Below are 17,994 nucleotides of genomic sequence, written 5' to 3'. Positions count from 1 at the left end.
ATGGTCTGTGCCCCCACCCCATCCTGTTCCCTCAACCCAAACTATGTGGATAAACGAGAATTACAGTATTGAGATTTAAAGTTATAGGCTTGAAGGCAGACATGCTGACAGTAATTAGCACTCTTTGGGAATGTGGGAAGGATACAGAGTACAAACAGTGCAGCATAACCAAGGAAGAGAGATGCCAATTTCACTTTGGTGCTCTGATTAACATGTTTCACATGTTGTGCTTAAGATTCATGTGAACCCTGCAGTATTCTGAACTTCAGAGAAGAGAGCTATTCTGATGAGCAGAAAGCTATCTGTAAAAGTATGCCAATCTGGGAACTCAGATTGGTTCTAGGACCTGGTTTGAAGGTACAAACTTGCTGATGGTAAAGAGTTCTGGCCCTGGGCCAGTGCTCAAATGGAAAACATCCTGGACACCCTATGTACACCACCAAATACTATCTTGAAAGAAAGGCAGAATATGTGTGAACGAACAAGGATTGCGGCAGCAAATGTGAAAACAACCAGGGATCAGAACTGTATTAAAGCGGTAGGCTGCACCTGCTCAATCCCTGACCCCACAGTCCTTGGAACATGGCTACTCTCGTGGGAGAGAGACTTGTGGCTATGCCAGGGTGGTTGCTTTATTAAACAGGTTAATAAAGAATGATCTCTACTATAAAGGCCACCTGGACATCAAGGAACTGATTACTAATCTGAAGATGTGGCTGTCAGTAATTCACTTGGACTGAGCGTTGGGGAAACAAGTGGTTGACAGGCCAAACCCTAAGACCTGCTGCACCAGGACACACGTGCTTAAGATGCAGAACAGCAAGGCATCAGGAAAGTGAAGGCAGTTATTTTGCCTGAAAGGCTCAGATGCACTACTCCCGGCCAGGGCAATTCTGTTGACCTAATGTTTGCTCCACTGAAGCACCACCCAGATGATGGTCAAAGAAAGGTGCTGCAGCTCATCAGCCTAGCCAGAACAGATATTCTGGGGTGGCAGCCCTGGTGTTCTTTTATCAGTTCATGTGTCTGAGCAACTGTTGCAATTGGGAACCTGGCCATCTTCCTGATCTGAACTAGACACCTGCATCTGGCCACTCCAGATTCTCTGTGCTGCTCTGGACTCTTTACTCGTGCTATCTGACCATGATTGCAGGCTTGACCCTAAGAGACCGTAGTAGGCCCACCAGAGGCATGTGACAAACCATATCAAGCTTGTGCCACAGTAAATGGTTCAGGAGCCATATGCCAATCTGTATGCCTATGACAATTCTAGAACTGTGTGTGCAACAATAACAGAGTAGAAAAAAGTCAAATGTTGGTGGTCTTTTTTCAGAATGACTGGCAATGTCTTAAGACCAGGTAAAGCCACAGAGTCAATAGGCTTCTTCTCAAGTTATCTCAGCAATAGGACAGCCACTTCACCGACGCAAGTTCCCATGCTGCTTGAGGAGGCCTCTCGATTCTACAACCATCTGGGCAAAGCACAGGCCTGTTCCATCAAAGCACTGCTTGATTGCAATGAAGGCTCACAATGGAGCCAGAAAGACCTATTCAATTGTCATCTCTGAGAAGTTCCTGGAGCAGAGATGCTTACCACAGGAGTCTTGTCATTACTGAGGAAACATAAGAGGAGGCTCTATGATGGACTTAGAAGATGGAAACAGGGAGAGGGAGGGAGAAAGAACCTAGGATATGTGTGTGTGTGTGTGTGTGTGTGTGTGTGTGTGAGAGAGAGAGAGAGAGAGAGAGAGAGACAGAGAGACAGAGAGACAGACAGAGAGAGTGTGTTATTGCTACTTGCCCCTAGAGTAAGAGTGCAAGAATGTGTGTGTATATACAAACTTCTTTGATGCAAGTAACAGTTAGCCTATATAACAGTGTTGATGGGTCATAAACAAGGGAACTGATTGTTCATAAGTGCAATAAGGTTCCAGGCTCCAGTTCAGAGTTTACAATTCAATTTTTGGTCTCTTTTTAAAAGCAAACATTGATGGCAGTGTGTTTAAACAGAGCTTGTCAAAGGCATTTTTAGCAAGCAGAGTAAAAGAGGGTTTTGACACTAGCTCTAACAGAGAGCAAACTGTGTATGTCTAGAACCTTTAGAGAGAAGTAGATATATTCAAAAAGGCACCTCCACCCTAAAAGCAACCAGTTGGGACAGTTCTCCATGGCTGTACACGTGCCGCCCATTGAAATGTTACCTATCTACATGTCGGCTAACAGTTTGCTTAAAAGCAGCTACCGCTGCCCCCTGGTCCGGAAGAGGCCCTCTTTTGTAAGCTGTGTTACTGAATGCATACCCTTCAGATGGTGGATAATCTGAGATACTGGGATGCTGAAAGAGAAAAAGAAAGACCTGTTGTTAGTCACAATGTCTGCAGAGCATCTTTCACTGCACAGCCTGACACCATCACTCTTACTGACTCGGGGAGGCTCATCATGCAAGGTCTCAGAGAGGTGAGATGTCAGCTGCTGCAACACCTGATCTCAGATGCTACAAATGCACATGAGGCCACAGAATTGTCACAGTCTAGATCACTGGTTCCCAACCTGTGGTCCATGAACCACAGGTAGTTCGTGAGACTCTGAAAAGTGGTCCGTGAGGGCTAAGAAAAAAAGCTTTCAATCACTTCCAGCATCTCACCAAGCGACTACTCCCCTATGGACCACCAGAGAGGGCAGAGAATGGGCTGCCCACAGCTCACAACAAAAGCAGCAATTCACAGTTCTTCTCTATAAATAATTAATCTAATAGATCTCTAATAAATCTTCTCAAATTGTTACTAATTTGAATGTGTTGTGTGCGGGGGTGGGGGGGATGCATGTGGTCCATGATGGCTCCAATTTTTGCCTCCAGTGGCCCACAGACTGAAAGTTTGGGAACCACTGATCTAGATCCATGAACTACCCAAATGCTAAGTGCCATTACCAACAGGAATGAGGATGCCAATGCCTGTAATAGAAAACAGCCCTTAATAATTGCAGCAGATACAAGCAACTCTACTTTGCACTTTATTACAGTTTCTCGCATAATTATGCTCAAGCAGAAAACCTATTCAAGTGGCAGGAAAAAAAACAAAAAACAAGCCACAGAGGATGTCACCACTTCTTAAGAAAGGGATAATTTCCAGGAATCAGAATTTCTGATGTATTTTCCTCGACGTCAGATCAAAGCTTACTTCTCTGGGTTCTGCACTGTAACCATGGCAGCAGCAAGTATGCTGTTAACTCCTGCTGGGGTGCATTTTTCTATAATGAAAAGGATGCCCCTGTTGGAAAGTGAAGACCTTGTGGGGGGCAAGCTTTTGAGTTTGATATGCTGATACTTCTCTGCCATTGGATCACTCTGTAAATAAGGGATTCCACTAAAGAAAAAACAAAGTCTCCTGTGGATATTACTGCATCTTTCATTCAAAGTGGTTTACAGTCTGACACAACTTCAGGGTCAGGAGTCTGGATTATATAGTCACCTAAGCGTTGGAAAGCCTGCAACCAACCTCAAGATGGACAGGCAATGGCCAATGTGATCTATTCACAAGTTGCGGATGACAAATGCTTAGAATCTCAGCAAATTTCTGTAAGGTTTTTATCAGACAAGATCCCAGCCCTAGACTTACTGGAACTCAGGGTGGCGAATGCTATCTGATGCCATCTCGGGTCAACCGATTTTGTGCTAAGCCTCCCAAAAGCTCCGAATTCTTACTATGTTCTTCGTATGCTGCTTTGAAAACCCAAAGTACAGGACTTCTGGTTCCATTCACGAGGACAGCATGAACTCTTGTGCTATCCCTGGAAGCCCAGCACTGGAAGCCCAGCACTTCCAGATTTCATGGCAGAGCATAAGGTGCAGCAATGAGGAGGGGGAGAATCTACTTCTCACTCAAGTGAGTGGGAAAGGGGATCACTGTGGCTTGCAATGGTGGCAGCTTGGAGAGAAGGAGCAGCAGACTCAGGATGAAAGGCACCCCAAATCCACTGTCCCCTTGGACCCTCACAGTCTACCACTGATGCAACCTGCCATCAGGTGGCCTCATCAATGTGCTGGAACTCCAGAATGACCTCCTCTATTTCCTGTGCAGCTATTTGTTTCTGGGTATGACAATATCTTGCGTTGCTTGACGTTAAAATCATCTAGCCAGGTGACACATTTGATGATCGTTATTCCTGACCCTCACCAGCAATGCTGTGGTTCAAAAGAGTCTGCAACAGCTGTATTATGCCGCAGAACTAAAGGGGCCATGTGTTTCCCATTCTTAAAAGGAATTTCTGAATGCAGAGCAACAGCCTGCCTCCCTTCCTTGGGGAGGCTGCCACTAAATTGACTGAATATCAGTGATTTTCTCATTGCCAAGGGAAACTTCTACAGCCCCTCACTTCAAACCCAAGTGCCTATACATTGCTTGTGTCAGAAACCTGAACAAGAACAGTTATTTTTAAAGTCTAAAAATTCATTTATAACAAGCACTATTCTTAAATAAATATGTTCCTTGCCATGCTCACCAGCATTGTAGGTAGCAGAGGCATTTCAGGATAACTTAACATATAAAGGTGAAAAATCCATCAGGGTAACTTGGATAGGTGGCTCAGATGAATAAGTGGAGCAGCAATAAGGAAGGAGATAATCCACTTATCCCCCTGGAGTTTGGAGCACCAGCATTTTTGTTTTTTTGAGGTGGGAGGGGGGAGAGGGAGCCAGCTACCACTTATACTTAAAAAAAAAAAACCACAAGCAAAAACCAAAGATTTTCCTTTTCCAAAAATAAGCCCTTGTTGTTTAAATAGAGATGTTGCTAATTAAAACACCTGGCTTTTTTACATTTAATTCTCAAGTGGGACAGTGTCCCCAGTGGCTTTACCCTGTCTATAGCTCTGAATCAATGTACTTCTAATGCCTAGCATCCAGTCTAAGATAAGAGCCTCCTCCGTGGGCAGGAGGTCTGGTCTAGAGGGTAGAGCCTCCGTCTGCCTGAAGATAACATCCACAAGGTCGCCAGTTCGAGGCCACCGGCACCGTGCGACCTTGAAGCAGCTGACAAGCTGAAGCCGAGCTATTTCCATCTGCTCTGAGCGTGGGAGGATGGAGGCCAGAATGTGAAGCCAGATCGGAATGAAACACCTTGAATGTAGTGGTTCTTGACAGAAAGAACCTTCTTCCAATTGTAAAAATCCCTATTTAATAAGGGATTTAAATAAAAGCCTGCCTATGTAAACCGCCTTGAATAAAGTCTTGAATAAAGACCAAGAAAGGCGGTATATAAATACCTGTTATTATTATTTATTATTATTTGAATGAGTAACCAAAGAGGACAAGAAAAGCCCTCTTCAGTTGAACTAGAGTTTCATCTGGAACAGTGTTTCTCAACCAGTGGTACTTGTACCACTGGTGGTACTTGAGGTGGTGTCTGGTGGTACTGGGAAGACCCCCAGACCCCCACCACCTGGTAGCAAGATCAGCAATGGTACATGACAAGTAGCAGTAGGAGGCTTCGTTTGGTGGACAGAGCTCCAGCATACGCTTTTTACATGCTTGAGAAAGCCCTCCTATCTGCCCTGAGCCTCTCACTGGTATTTATCATGTTGCATCTGGCCTCCCAATCCAGAAGTAACTGGCGATGGCATCATCATACTTCTGGTGGTACTTCCAGCAGATGGAAGTACCATGCAAATTGGTACAGTGGGGTACAAACTTTCCATACAAAGCAATACAGTGGGGTACAAATGCCAATCTAGACCAGTGATTTTCAATCTTTTTCATCTCATAGCACACACACCTCTCTATGGTCTTCACCTCTTGTGATGTCACTTCTGCCTTCTGGGAGACTCTTCTGGGTTCTGCAGCTCTGTTTCTAGGGCAGAGCTACAACCATCTGTAGTAACAAATTGTCTGCCCTCTTCCTCCACTGGCTCTTAAGCCAGCGTAGGAAGAGGGACAGACAATTCATTATTTCAGACAGTTGCCCTAGAAACAGAGTCACTGAACCCAGAAGAGTTTTCCAGCAATTTTCAACAGCTGTGCTCCAAATTTCTGTGGTACACCTTCGGACCATTCACAGCACACCAATGTGCCGTGGCTCAGCGGTTGAAAATTGCTGATCTTCTAGATCAACATTCTGTTTCCATCAGGAGTCAGACAAATGTCACAGGGAAGTCCACGAGTAGGTCACAGCAGCAAGAGGCTTCTACCACAGTTGCTTCCCAGCAGCTGATATTCAGTTGCCATTGGCAGACCTATTCTTCAAATTTGTCCAATTCCACTTTAGAGCTTTTAAAGGAAATAATGTATCCTTGCCTATAGGATAACACTCAGATTCTAAATGCCCTTCTTAACTTTGCCCAGAACATCTTATCCATTCACTTCTCTGGAATATGCAGCTTTCTGCATACATACTTTTTTGCAGATGACATTTTCCATAGAAATCAATGGAACAGCCATACTTAACAGATCCCCTGCTGTGCCATACAGAGTTGTGAATGAGGGCAACATATATTTCTTTTGAATTGAACCCCTAAATCATTAAAGAAGTGTTTTAGGAATCACACAATCGCAAGCCCACTTGGCACTGGTTTGATGTATGCAAATTTTCCCACCTGCACTAACAGCACACAGCAGCCCTTGCCCTACCTCAGTCGATAGTCTTTTCATTTCTTGCTTCCGCTGCTGCTCGGCCACATTTGCCACAGACTCGGCTAACTGATTGAGCTCTTGCTCCTTTGGAGCTCCCAGGAAGTTCAGCAAAGGGGGCTCCCAGCCATTCCTGAACCGTGGCACATAGGGTGGGATGAACTGTTCTTTGGGCCACTCTGCTCTGTGTTAAGGAGAAAGCCACATGAAGTTAGCATTTAGCAAGATTTGACTTTCTGCTAAGTCTCTTTTAGTACCATCAGATCATGCAATGTCACTTGCCCAGCGACTCTCAGATTTAGTAGGCTAAAAAAACAACAACAAAACAGCATACAGCAGCAGTAGGAACCTTGGCACACACACAACTCCCTCCAAGAACAAAGAAGAGAAAACACGGGATGAATTGAGAATCCACATAATTGATTGTCATAAACCTTTGAGAAAGGGAAGGCTGGATATCCGAATGAAACAAGTTTGCCAATATTCAACAAAACCCGCCTCCATAATTTCTGTACTTGCATTTCTCCTGAGATACAGAAGAAAACTTCTAACTAGACAGATATTTTTGGAATCTGCAAATATATTCCACTGAGATCAAGCAGCTCTCAGTGCCCAACAGTGTTGCATTGGAAGGAGGATTCTTCTCCCATGATCTGTGGCACCTATGCAGTGCGCATAAAAACAAAAGCCGGGCAGCCTGAATTACTGCCTCTTTCAAAAACACAATACTCCCTGGAAGACACTTTATTGTTTCTTCTTTGTCATTTTTCATTTATGAACATTGTCAGAAATGAATCAGGATGACTAACACCATTGACTGAATCCTAGGAACAGCCAGAATTAATGTGGCTCTGGTATGCATTTGCTAACGTATGTGCGAAGAACCAGAAAGGACAGCATCTTAATAATTGTCACGGTTCGGTGAAAAGCAGCCAGTGCAGGCCAAGCTATAAAGCAGGATAGAAAATGGAAATGGAGGAACTGCTGTTGCAGCATCCTGAGTTTTCCTAACTTGCTTTATTCAAATTTCTCTTCACCCCTTTGAAATGTACCACTTCAGATGACAATGATCAATCATGCTCATCAGTAGCTCCACAGTAAAAGTTTCTGACACCTGTAATAAGCCAGACACTTCACCAAAAAATCCAGATTCCACAGAATACATTTTCAGCTGTTCATTTTGTCAAAGGGATGCTTGTTTTTATGCTTAGTTTTTGTTATTCGGTGACTTACAGCCCAATCCTATGCATGTATACTCAGAAGCACATCTTATTGATTTCAATGAGACTTACTCACAAGTAAATGTGTACGGTGGCGCCCCCCCCCCAGTATCCATGGGGGATCCATTTGAGGACCCCTGGGGATACAGAAACCCATGAATAATTAAATCTGCTGGGAGGGTCAGTGCAGTGTTGCAGTAATTTACTTGGGGGCCTCAGATGGCCTCTGGGAAATGACCATCACTTTTGGTTCATGCCGGTGACATCTGGTCACATCTGGGAGATCCTCTGAGGCTCTTCAGCTGCAGGTTCATCTGCAGATGCTGAAATCTATAAGTGCCGAGCCCGCGGATAAGGAGGGTCTACTGTATAGGATTGCAGCCTTAGCTTTCCAAGCTAAGAAAAAGGGGTCATGGCCACACTTATCAAACATGACATCCCCAGAAAGAATGGGGCATTTATTCATCACACTGAATGCTTATTCACCTTCTGGAAGTTTCTCCAATCATTCCAACCTTGCTTTATTTGCATCACTAACACATCTGAAGAACAGAACAAACTGCTTCTAACACAATTTGTCATGTGGTCCTTCCAATTTAGCAGTTTTCTCACCAGTATAGTGTGTTTTTCCCACACAACCTAGGGGGCTCCTGTGGCAAGACTATAGTCAATGCTGCAGTGGAATTATGAGTCATTATACAGCAGGGAGAAGGCCAGGTTAAAACCTTTCTCCCACTTGCTTTAGTTTTCTGCTTGCTGCACATTCTGCTGCATTCACAGACCTGGTCTAAGTTGGAATTTCCTTCTTCCTTACATAGTCTATTCCCTTTTTCCTTAAGAAATTCAAATTTTAAAATTTCCTCTACTTCTCCCTGACCTGGCACAGCTCAGAACAATTTAATCTACGTCCTACTAAGACCAGTGTCAATAATGGATCTGCTTGTACCATCAGGATCAAACAGAAATTTGATTGTTTCAAAGACTGATAGGTATCTTCCTATAATTACAGTTACACAGGTAAGGAACCACATCATGTTTTCACCATGCCAACTTGCTCAGTTACTGGGGCATTCTCAGGTCATCCAGGCTTGAATTTAATTGTGAAACATATCAGTCTTGGCTAGACTTACAGTACAATCCTAAGCTTATCTACTCAAGGAAGCCCCACTGAGTTCAATGGGGTTACTGCCCTCCAAATATGTATAGGATTGCAGCCTTACAGCCCAAACCTATCCAAGTTTCCAGCAATGATGGAGTTGTGCAAACTAGGTGTGTGCTGCATCCTGCAATGGGGAGCGCAATCATGGAGGCCTCCTCAAGGCAAGCAAACATTTGTTCCCTCACCTCGGGGCTGCATTGCGCTGGAAAGCTTGAAAAGGTTGGACCCTTAGTGAAACAGCCAGGCCTCTTACATGGTAATTTAGCCAGTAATCACAAAGATTTAAGAGCCCTTTGATAAATGGGGGCCTTGACTCCCCTTCATTGGCAGGGGGGCCCTTACTCTTGAATTATGTATACACAGGGGGCATAAATGTCTTAATACCCCTGACAACTGGGTATTAAGAGGCACTTTTTCAAGCAGAGCAGGAGGAGAGCAATTTTCCCTCTTCACTCTGGTACAGTGTCTTTTCTAGTGGCTGTTGCTAGTGGGGTTTGCTTGCATCTTTTTAGACTATGAACCCTTTTGGGGCAGACAGTCATTCAGTTATTTCATTGCACTGTAAACCACTTCGTGAAATTTTGTTGTAAAGCGGTATACAAATATTCCTAACACGAACAACAAGGAACTCCTAATACCTCCATTAACACAGAGTTCATGCTCTAGAAAGGAGGAATTGCATAGCGCAGATTGATAATATTCAAACCCATAAAACCAACAAAAGAATTATTTTACCTGGCTTTGGTCCATGCATCCCCTAGAGACACCCACAGCTGACCTTCCTCGCTTGTGATGGTGTAACGCAAGAATTCTATTGTATCTTTTGTTAGGAGAGGGCTGACAACTGTACCAGCAAGCGCTGGGCCTCCTGTTGCTTGTACCACCTATGACAAATGTGTTTTTTTAATATAAAAAATAAGAGAGAGAAAATTATGGAGAAGAACAGGTAATGGATATTAATAGGAAAAAAATGGAGTCGGGGCTATTATTTAAGCAAGCAGCCTTAGGGCAGGTTTTCATATACTCCTGCATAGTTGCAAAAGGCACATGCCATCATAATTCATTGCTTTCTCCCTTAACAGATATGCAAATGAGGCTCCAGTTAAGTTACTGATGTAACTCACCTAATGCCCTGCACATGCACATATGCTGTACAACAGATTGTACATGTATGGTTTGTGCTACGGTATCTACCCAGGTCTAATTTCCATTTCAGTATGTTTAACCTAATCTTAGTCAAATTAAACCTTTGGACTTGGACGTGCAAAATATTTACAAACACAACAGGTGTGGTCAGTGGTCTTCATCTCCATGGCACGCATCTCTGCCCATCACCACCACTGATGAATTTCCTGCTTGATGATATTTCCTGCCTGATGAAGTGCACCAAAGTATAAACAGAGCGACTCCAATGTAAATTGAGAAATAATCTTACCATATTTAATGGAGTAAACAAAAAATGAATCAGTTCGGGTGCACTAGGATTCTGGATGTGTGATTTTAATTTAGCCTGTGGAAGAAAAAAAGAGAGAGAGAGAGAGAGAGAGAGAAATAGTTATTTTCCAGAGTAGCTAATAGAGGAGACACCATAGCTCAGTAATGTAGTTCATATGTTGCATTTAAAAGGCCTCAGATGCAACACTTGGTGGCTAGTTGAAAAGATGTCAGAGAGCAGGAAAGACTCTGCTGAGAGATCCCAAAGCCTCCCAGTCAGGACAGGGAATCAGATTTGTTGAGTAGCTTTATATTTAGACAGAGTTGAACTGAGACCATCCTGCAAAAGATGATCTGGAGAACTGGAGGCATGTCTTGAGTTTTTACACTTCTCAATTCCCCTCTCTCCACCTCTCTTCTTACATGCAGATTCCACCCTTCATTTCTGGGTTGTTTTGACCATAATCGGCTGAGTTGTCTAAATATTACTGTAACTGTTAACCTCTAGATTATTGTTTCCAAGGCTACTTCAGGCCATGATTTGGACAGTAGCACTAACTGTGTTTGCAGTGACATCTGAATCTATGATTGCCGTAGGTTAACTTTGGTTAGAGCCCCCCAGAAATGTAGGAAAGAGTATGTGAGCCTGTAAGCACAGTCTGGAGCTAGTCACATCAGTCAGGGGTGTGTGTGTGTGAAATCCTGTTGAAGCAGCAGTAGCCTGAAGGCTATTGTGGTTTTGTTGATAGTGATGAATTTGTCCCTGGGAGATCTGTATGTGAATCTTCAAGTAAGTTATCAACTCACTGGACTGCTGGACATTTTCCTTGATTTGTTTTCTCAATGTCATCCTAAAATAAAACACTCCAGAAGGAGACAGGAAGAAATAGAGCTGTGGTATTATAGTCAGTTACGGTAACTTGGACAATAGGTTTCAGAAACCACCACAGGGCGCAGACTTATAGGCCAGAAGAGGTAGACTCCCTTTGAGAAAAAAGGTGGATAAAACTCGTGTGTCAATGGACAATCAAAGGCATTTTACAACAGCAGGTAAAATAAGCAATCAGCTTATAACGAGGCTTTAACAAAAAAGGTAAAACTGCTGCTTTTGAGCTTTTTGCTTACTTACCAGAAGGTTGAAGCCATGTTTAAATTTTTGCAAACAGTCAACAAATTCATCCGAAGGTGGAGGTTTTGCACGGAGTGTTAAGACGCCCTCTGGGTGAAGAAAAAAAAATTACTTTAGTGGAATCTCCGAGACATTCACAACAATGTGAAAATGGTTTGGCTAAGGCAGGGTCAACAAATGGGACCAAACTGAATGGCAGAATGGACCACAGCACCTCATGTGGCGGGAGACACCACTTCTCAATATGTAACACACCAACAAAATTGGGAAAGCGGAGCCTGCTAGACTGGGGCCAATTTTGTTAATTTGATACTGATGGTTATTAGGTTATTATTAGCTTCCTTGAGAATCCTTGAGGAGGGACATAAATATTTTAGGTACATAAATAGGGGGAGGAACCACAACAATTAGGTTGATGACAGTTTGCTGGAAGCACAATTTAGGCAGTAGAAACCCCTCACCACCAGGTCCTTTCTTTTTATTCTTCTTAGTTTTCTTCCTCTTGGAAAGCTCAGCAAATGCTTCAGCCGCTTTTTGAAGTTTTGTGACAAAATATTCAATATCATCCAGAATATGGTTCAGAATTTGCTATGGAACAGAGAGAGAGAGAGAGAGAGAGAGAGAGAGAGTGTTCAGAAATGCCAGTGGCTCCAATTCTAGCATTGTTAGTCATGGAGCAGAATTAGAAAATGTACAGGGGGTAAAAGAGAACACTCAGTCACAGGAAGTAACATAAGCTAAAATTAATATGCCTGACATTTTCTTATAGCTCCAAGTCTATATTTTCCTATGTTTTTCAAAATTATTATTATTAAGAGCTTTGAATAGGTAAGATTTGAGACTATTAAATCCTGGGGGCCAATCACGCACTCGTTCTTTATGCATGTTTCTCCCACATGCTAAAAAAATCTTGGTGAAACATAATTCTGTCTAGGGTGTTACAGACAGCTATTTCCCCCCCCCCCCCAGTTTTTTCTTCAATTGTCTTGCTGCTAGGAAACATTAAACTTGTGATTGCCTGACATTCTGGTTTTTGCATTCCCAGAAAAAATAAGCTGTTAAGAGTTGTCTTGAAGCAAGTACTTGAGAGTACTCAGGTGAGTGGCACAAAAGAACTTTGTGTAGGAGAAGTGCTGGAGCATGAGTGACAACACATTCCCCCAAGAGTTCACCCACTACTGATATTCCTCTGCAGTGTGCAACCCCAAAGGATAGTTGAAGCACAAGCCATGCTGGTCAGGCAAACCACCACATTTTAAAAGGTCAGTAGAATATCCCTAACCATCACTATGGTTTATGCTGGTCTTTTCCTTATGAGCCCCTTCCTCTCTCCTTTTGCTATTTATGCCACTTAGAGAACTTTTTGTTATTGTCACAAGAACAAAGAACTATATTAGTGTTGCAAAGAACTATATTCTAAATACACATTATATAATAAATAATTATATAATATATACAATAAATATTATTAATTATATAATAATTATATAATAAATAATAAAATAAATAATTATATAATAAATAATAAAAACTATAATAATGATTCTTATTCCTTTGTTCATCTGGCACAAAGCTGATCCAGCAAATCTGGCCAGTGTGCTGTGCAAGCAATGCAGGTCCTGTCCCAGAATCCTTGGCAACATGCAGGAATCCATGGCAGGCACTCCTAAGGTCTTTGGGTCAAGCTGACATGGAGCACATTCCTTGAATTCAGAAGTCTGCAGAGTTAGCGCAGTTTCATCCCTTCTGGCTCCTCTACTCTATGATACCACACCACCCTCTATGGTCCCTTCACTCAACTTTTCCCCATCTCTGTTCAAGCCCCCAATTCAGTCACTTTCTAGAGCTGAGACAGGAAGACACATGCCTTGTGGTTGCCAAGCAACCATGTGATGCATTTCTAAACCAGCATCAGCTGAGGGCTGCTTCACACTTTAAGTAGCAATTGTGTCATTTGCACATACACTAGTAAACATGTAAAATATGAAAGGCAATTGTGCATTCTTAAACATGCAGTGGGCACATGCCAGTGTGACTTAGTCAATCAGGACTCCGCACGTATCCATGGCAGGTTTAAGAACATCAGCTTACCCTTTAAGATCTTGCATGGGAACACCAGTATTGGCTGAAGCAAAACACAGCTGCAGTGCAAGTGTGAAATGTTTCTTAGGAAATTCAAGAGCAAGGGAACTTTGGGCTTGTTAATAACCTTTCCATCTTAAAGACTGTTGCTTAGTATTAAGCAAGCAGTCCCATTTCCTGATCACAACAACTAACATCCAATGCCCCACAAGTACCGAACACAGCAGGGAACGAACACACACACACACACACACACACACACACACACACACACACACACACACACACACACAGAGTGTCCTCTACTCACAACATCTCTGTCGATCTTGGCTGCCAGCATTTCAGATGTTTCTTCGTGCTCATGGAATTGTCGTGGTTTCTCAACTAAGAAAAGAAACGTGCAAGGTGAACCCACAACAGACAAGACACTGAGACTTGGTAATACTCACTGACTAGCCACATAGTTGGAACTACAGTACTAGACATAGTTGGAACACAGTACTAGAAGAGAACTCTCTTAATCTGTTGACGGTCATGTGTGCAACACAGTCTATCAACCTGATCAAGATGATAAACCAAGTCTGAACCCCATGCCTTTTCCAAAGAAAATTCAAAATTGCTAGAGATATAGAAGCACTCTTGGTCTGTACAGTAATCTTGAAACCATTTTGACTGTATAATAGCCACCTTTGATTCAGAGTATCCATTTGACCTACCAAACTCACAAACCATTTTGACTTGATATTGCACACCCAGGTCAACATCTGAAGTCACCAGGGAGCGGGGTGTTGCATTTTCCCCTGCTTTCTGAGTTTATTGTAAGACTTTGAATTTTTTGTCAAGAGAACTGGACAATAAAGATTACAAAATAAATTAATCAAAGCTCATTGAAATAATGCTCCAGTAGTTTTATCAACAACCTAGTTTCACAGAGCTGCCTTGCACAGACATAGAACACTGGCATATCTAGCCTAGCAATATCTGCTCTGATTCACAGTGGATCTCTAGGGCTGGGGTGTCCAAAGTTTTTGGCAGGAGAGCCATATCATCTCTCTGACACTGTGTCAGGGGCTGGGAAAAAAAAAATTAATTTACATTTAAAATTTGAATAAATTTACATATGTTTACATAAATGAATATATTAAAGATGAACTTATATGAATGAATGACGGTCTTGCAATAGCTCAAGGCCTATAAAAGGCCTGGCACAAAGCAAGGCCAGCCTTTCCTTCATTGCCACTGCTGCGTCACAGACGTGAAACAGCAAGCAGTGGAGGGAGCCCTCATCCCACAGCTCACGCGAGAGGTCAAATAGTCGCCCTCACGCTGAAAGCAGTTGCATTGGGCCAGTGCGGGCTCCAACAAATCTCTGGAGGGCCAGAGGCTAATTGGAGACTGGGGGCTCTCTGAGGGCTGCATTGGGAGTCCTCAAGGGCCGCAAGTGGCCCAGGGCCGGGGTTTGGGCACCCCTGCTCTAGGGTATCAGATGGAGGATCTTTTAAATGAATAATGAACCACAACCCTTCTACATACAAAATATGTGAGCCACCACTAGGTTGGTAAAGCTGGTTTCATTTGGCAAAATTCACATTCATCTCTTTTTTGTAGTCTGTGCATGTGTATGTGAGAGTGATTTGTCAGGTGGTACAAAAGATGGCCTAGAATTCCATTTCCCAAAAACCTCATGTTTCTTTTCTTTCACCAAACTGCAAGTTCCAAGCCTTCAGATCTGCAAGAATATGCCTGAAGGCTTTGGGGGAAATGCTTGCCAAAAATGTCAGAAATACAGAAGTGCCGGAGTCAGATTTTCCATGCGCCTCTGTGTGTTCAGTAGAGATCCTTGCATTTTTCCCACAACTAGTAAAACTTTTGTTCCACGTGCATAATTGACCCAGGAAGCAGAAGTCACTGTTCCTGGTGAACAATTTTAAGGGCATGCTGCTGTTTTTTTAGTATGGAGTACACAGAGTCCTGTTCATATCCTACCAAGAGGTTTATCACAGACAAGGCCATTGCATTGCCAGTTTGCAATCTGCAAGGTGCTCTCAGCATTTCGGCAACACTCACAATCTCCTTGTTCAGCAGCCCAAGCCGACCAGGCTGCAACCCGGCTCCGGACGTCCACCTGCGTCACAGTACCTGGGGGAACAGGAGCTGGTGCTTTGGGAGGAGGAGGAATAGCACTATCAGCTTTGGAGATCATCCTAGGAGCAGACATAACAAACCAAAACTGAAACATCAGGAACATTAAATCTTTCTTTCTGGGTCAGAAAAAAAGACTCTGTACATTGAAATCTGAGGTGCACGTCAGTGCATCCGTGCATGCACGCTCTCTGTGGGAAGCACACATAAGCCATACAAGGCAATGTGCCTTCCAATACATTCTAAATTGGAATCAGAGAGCAGCCTTGCAAATATACTGAATATTGTACCCTTCCAAAGTGAAAGTAGCCTTAAAATCTTTATAAAACCAATGTACGTATAAAACATAAAATTATACAATTAGCATTAAAAAAAGAATACATGTACAGGTGGAGCCTTTTTATCCGCATTAGTTCTGTTCCGTGACTCGGCGCGATTAACAAAAAACGTGTTTTTGTCCCCCCCTTCCCCTGTTCAGTGTCTTTACTGGCTCAGGGGCTCCAGGAGTGTTGCTGTTCCTTTGCAAGGGGAACCTCTTCCAGGGCTCCAGGGCTATTTCCCTGCCTGGGCAAGGCAGAGCCTTTTTGCAGTGTTTTGGGCTGCCTGGAAATGGAGCGAGACACCAGTGCAGGGCAAAGGAGGCAAAGGTGTGTGTGACTTTCGGTTTCCCCATCCCATTTGCATTGAGATAAATCCGCAGATAAAAAATCTGTGGATAAATAGGCTGCACCTGTATATAATTTTCATCTAACGTTTTCACCATAAGAATATTTTTTCACCAGAAAATGAAGCCAGCGTAGAAATCAATTGAATTGGATTTCACTGACATGTGGAAAATGGGGAAGTCCACAAAAACTTCACAGACAAGGGTTTTGATTCTTTCAAGAGCTTGAAAACCAACATGGAAAGAAAGAGTGCCGCCAACACAGAGATTGAACGGTGTCAACAGAAAACACGCTGTGTCACAGTGGCCCAATTATTATTATTATTATTATTATTATTATTATTAACAGTATTTATATACCGCTTTTCAACTAAAAGTTCACAAAGCGGTTTGCAGAGAAAAATCAAATAACTAAATGGCTCCCTGTCCCAAAAGGGCTCACAATCTAAAAAAATCTAGATGAGATCCAATGACTTTCCTGCCTCTTTGCATTTAATGTAGGGGGGGATGGTGAAATTGCACAAAAATTATGGCAGGTGTGGGGGGGAAGAGAAATAAGCCACCACTGTACCTATTCCTGATACAAACCATACAAACTGCTCTTTTTAGCCCCATTACAGAAAACATACATGTACTCTTCTGTATGCTAAGTTTTAGTATGAAATTGAATCAACAGCATATGCTTTCGCCATTTACCTCTTCCTTCATTCTGCACCCCTTTCTCTGTTGTCTCCTATTTGTCAATATCTACACTGTAATTCATTTGAGGCAGAACCCATCTTTTCTCGCCATGTAAAACACCATGTATGAAGATGGCACAACAACAGTTTTACCATAACAGAGAAAATAGCTGCAGCAGGGACAGGATACTGATGTGAAAAATGGTATAGAGAAAAAAGCTAAACCTCCCCTCCCTCAGTGCTGTGGTCCTGATGAAATTCAACCTCCTCACAGATGCTAAAGACATGCTATGATGGAAGTCATTTAGTTTGGCTCTCGGGGAACGTGTCAATGGGTTCCAAACACTTCCACATCTCACTGGTAGATTGAGATGAGGCTTTACCTGAGAGTCTCAAGTCTTCTTTTTGGCTTCCCACCTTTGCTGTCGCTGATTGCACTTTCAATATCTTCATGGATAAAGTTCGCCTGGGAAGAAACAAAAATAAAACAGGCACAAAACGGAACACTGGAGTGCGGGATGTTGGAAGACCTTAAAAGAAGAGCTCCTGAACTCTGCATGAGGTGCTCAACATTTTGCAGCCCAAAAAGCTGAATCCTGCCACCAGTATAAATTATGCTCATTTCATTTATGTATGAACTCCTAGCTAGTTTTCAGCTGGGAGAGGCTTCCAAAGCAGCTTTCAATTAAGTAATGACAACTGGGTACAATAATCTTGATAGGGGTGTTTATAAGAATCTAGAGAGGGGAAAGTAGGAGCTGCAGATTGACTCAGGGGCTAGTGAATGTTAAGGAAGCAGCCCCTCCATTGCTCTCTTGAAATTCCTGGTAACGTTTTCTGCCCCTGCTGGTCACTGGACAGC

At 43.0% G+C, this 17,994-nt stretch overlaps 1 protein-coding gene across 5 annotated transcripts in view; it reads right to left on the bottom strand.

The window, feature by feature from the left end:
* The window catches only part of EPS8 (EGFR pathway substrate 8, signaling adaptor), a 176,220-nt gene that overhangs the window by 26,792 nt on the left and 131,434 nt on the right, over positions 1-17,994 (bottom strand). For 4 of the 5 annotated variants that reach the window (XM_066633376.1, XM_066633377.1, XM_066633375.1 and 1 more), the window contains exons 7-15: positions 17,516-17,598; positions 15,714-15,850; positions 13,957-14,030; positions 12,026-12,152; positions 11,565-11,653; positions 10,437-10,511; positions 9,737-9,885; positions 6,623-6,806; positions 2,202-2,335 (exon numbers count right to left, since the gene is read on the bottom strand). In XM_066633376.1, coding sequence (XP_066489473.1) covers positions 2,202-2,335; positions 6,623-6,806; positions 9,737-9,885; positions 10,437-10,511; positions 11,565-11,653; positions 12,026-12,152; positions 13,957-14,030; positions 15,714-15,850; positions 17,516-17,598 — 1,052 coding nt within the window. The remainder of the gene's footprint in view (positions 1-2,201; positions 2,336-6,622; positions 6,807-9,736; positions 9,886-10,436; positions 10,512-11,564; positions 11,654-12,025; positions 12,153-13,956; positions 14,031-15,713; positions 15,851-17,515; positions 17,599-17,994) is intronic. The other variant, XM_066633378.1, reaches the window with a different exon arrangement.

This window comes from Tiliqua scincoides, chromosome 7 (assembly GCF_035046505.1).
Source record: "Tiliqua scincoides isolate rTilSci1 chromosome 7, rTilSci1.hap2, whole genome shotgun sequence".
Lineage (NCBI taxonomy): Eukaryota > Metazoa > Chordata > Lepidosauria > Squamata > Scincidae > Tiliqua > Tiliqua scincoides.
The sequence above is the reverse complement of the archived record's forward strand: the minus strand, read 5'-3'. Positions and strand labels throughout refer to the sequence as shown.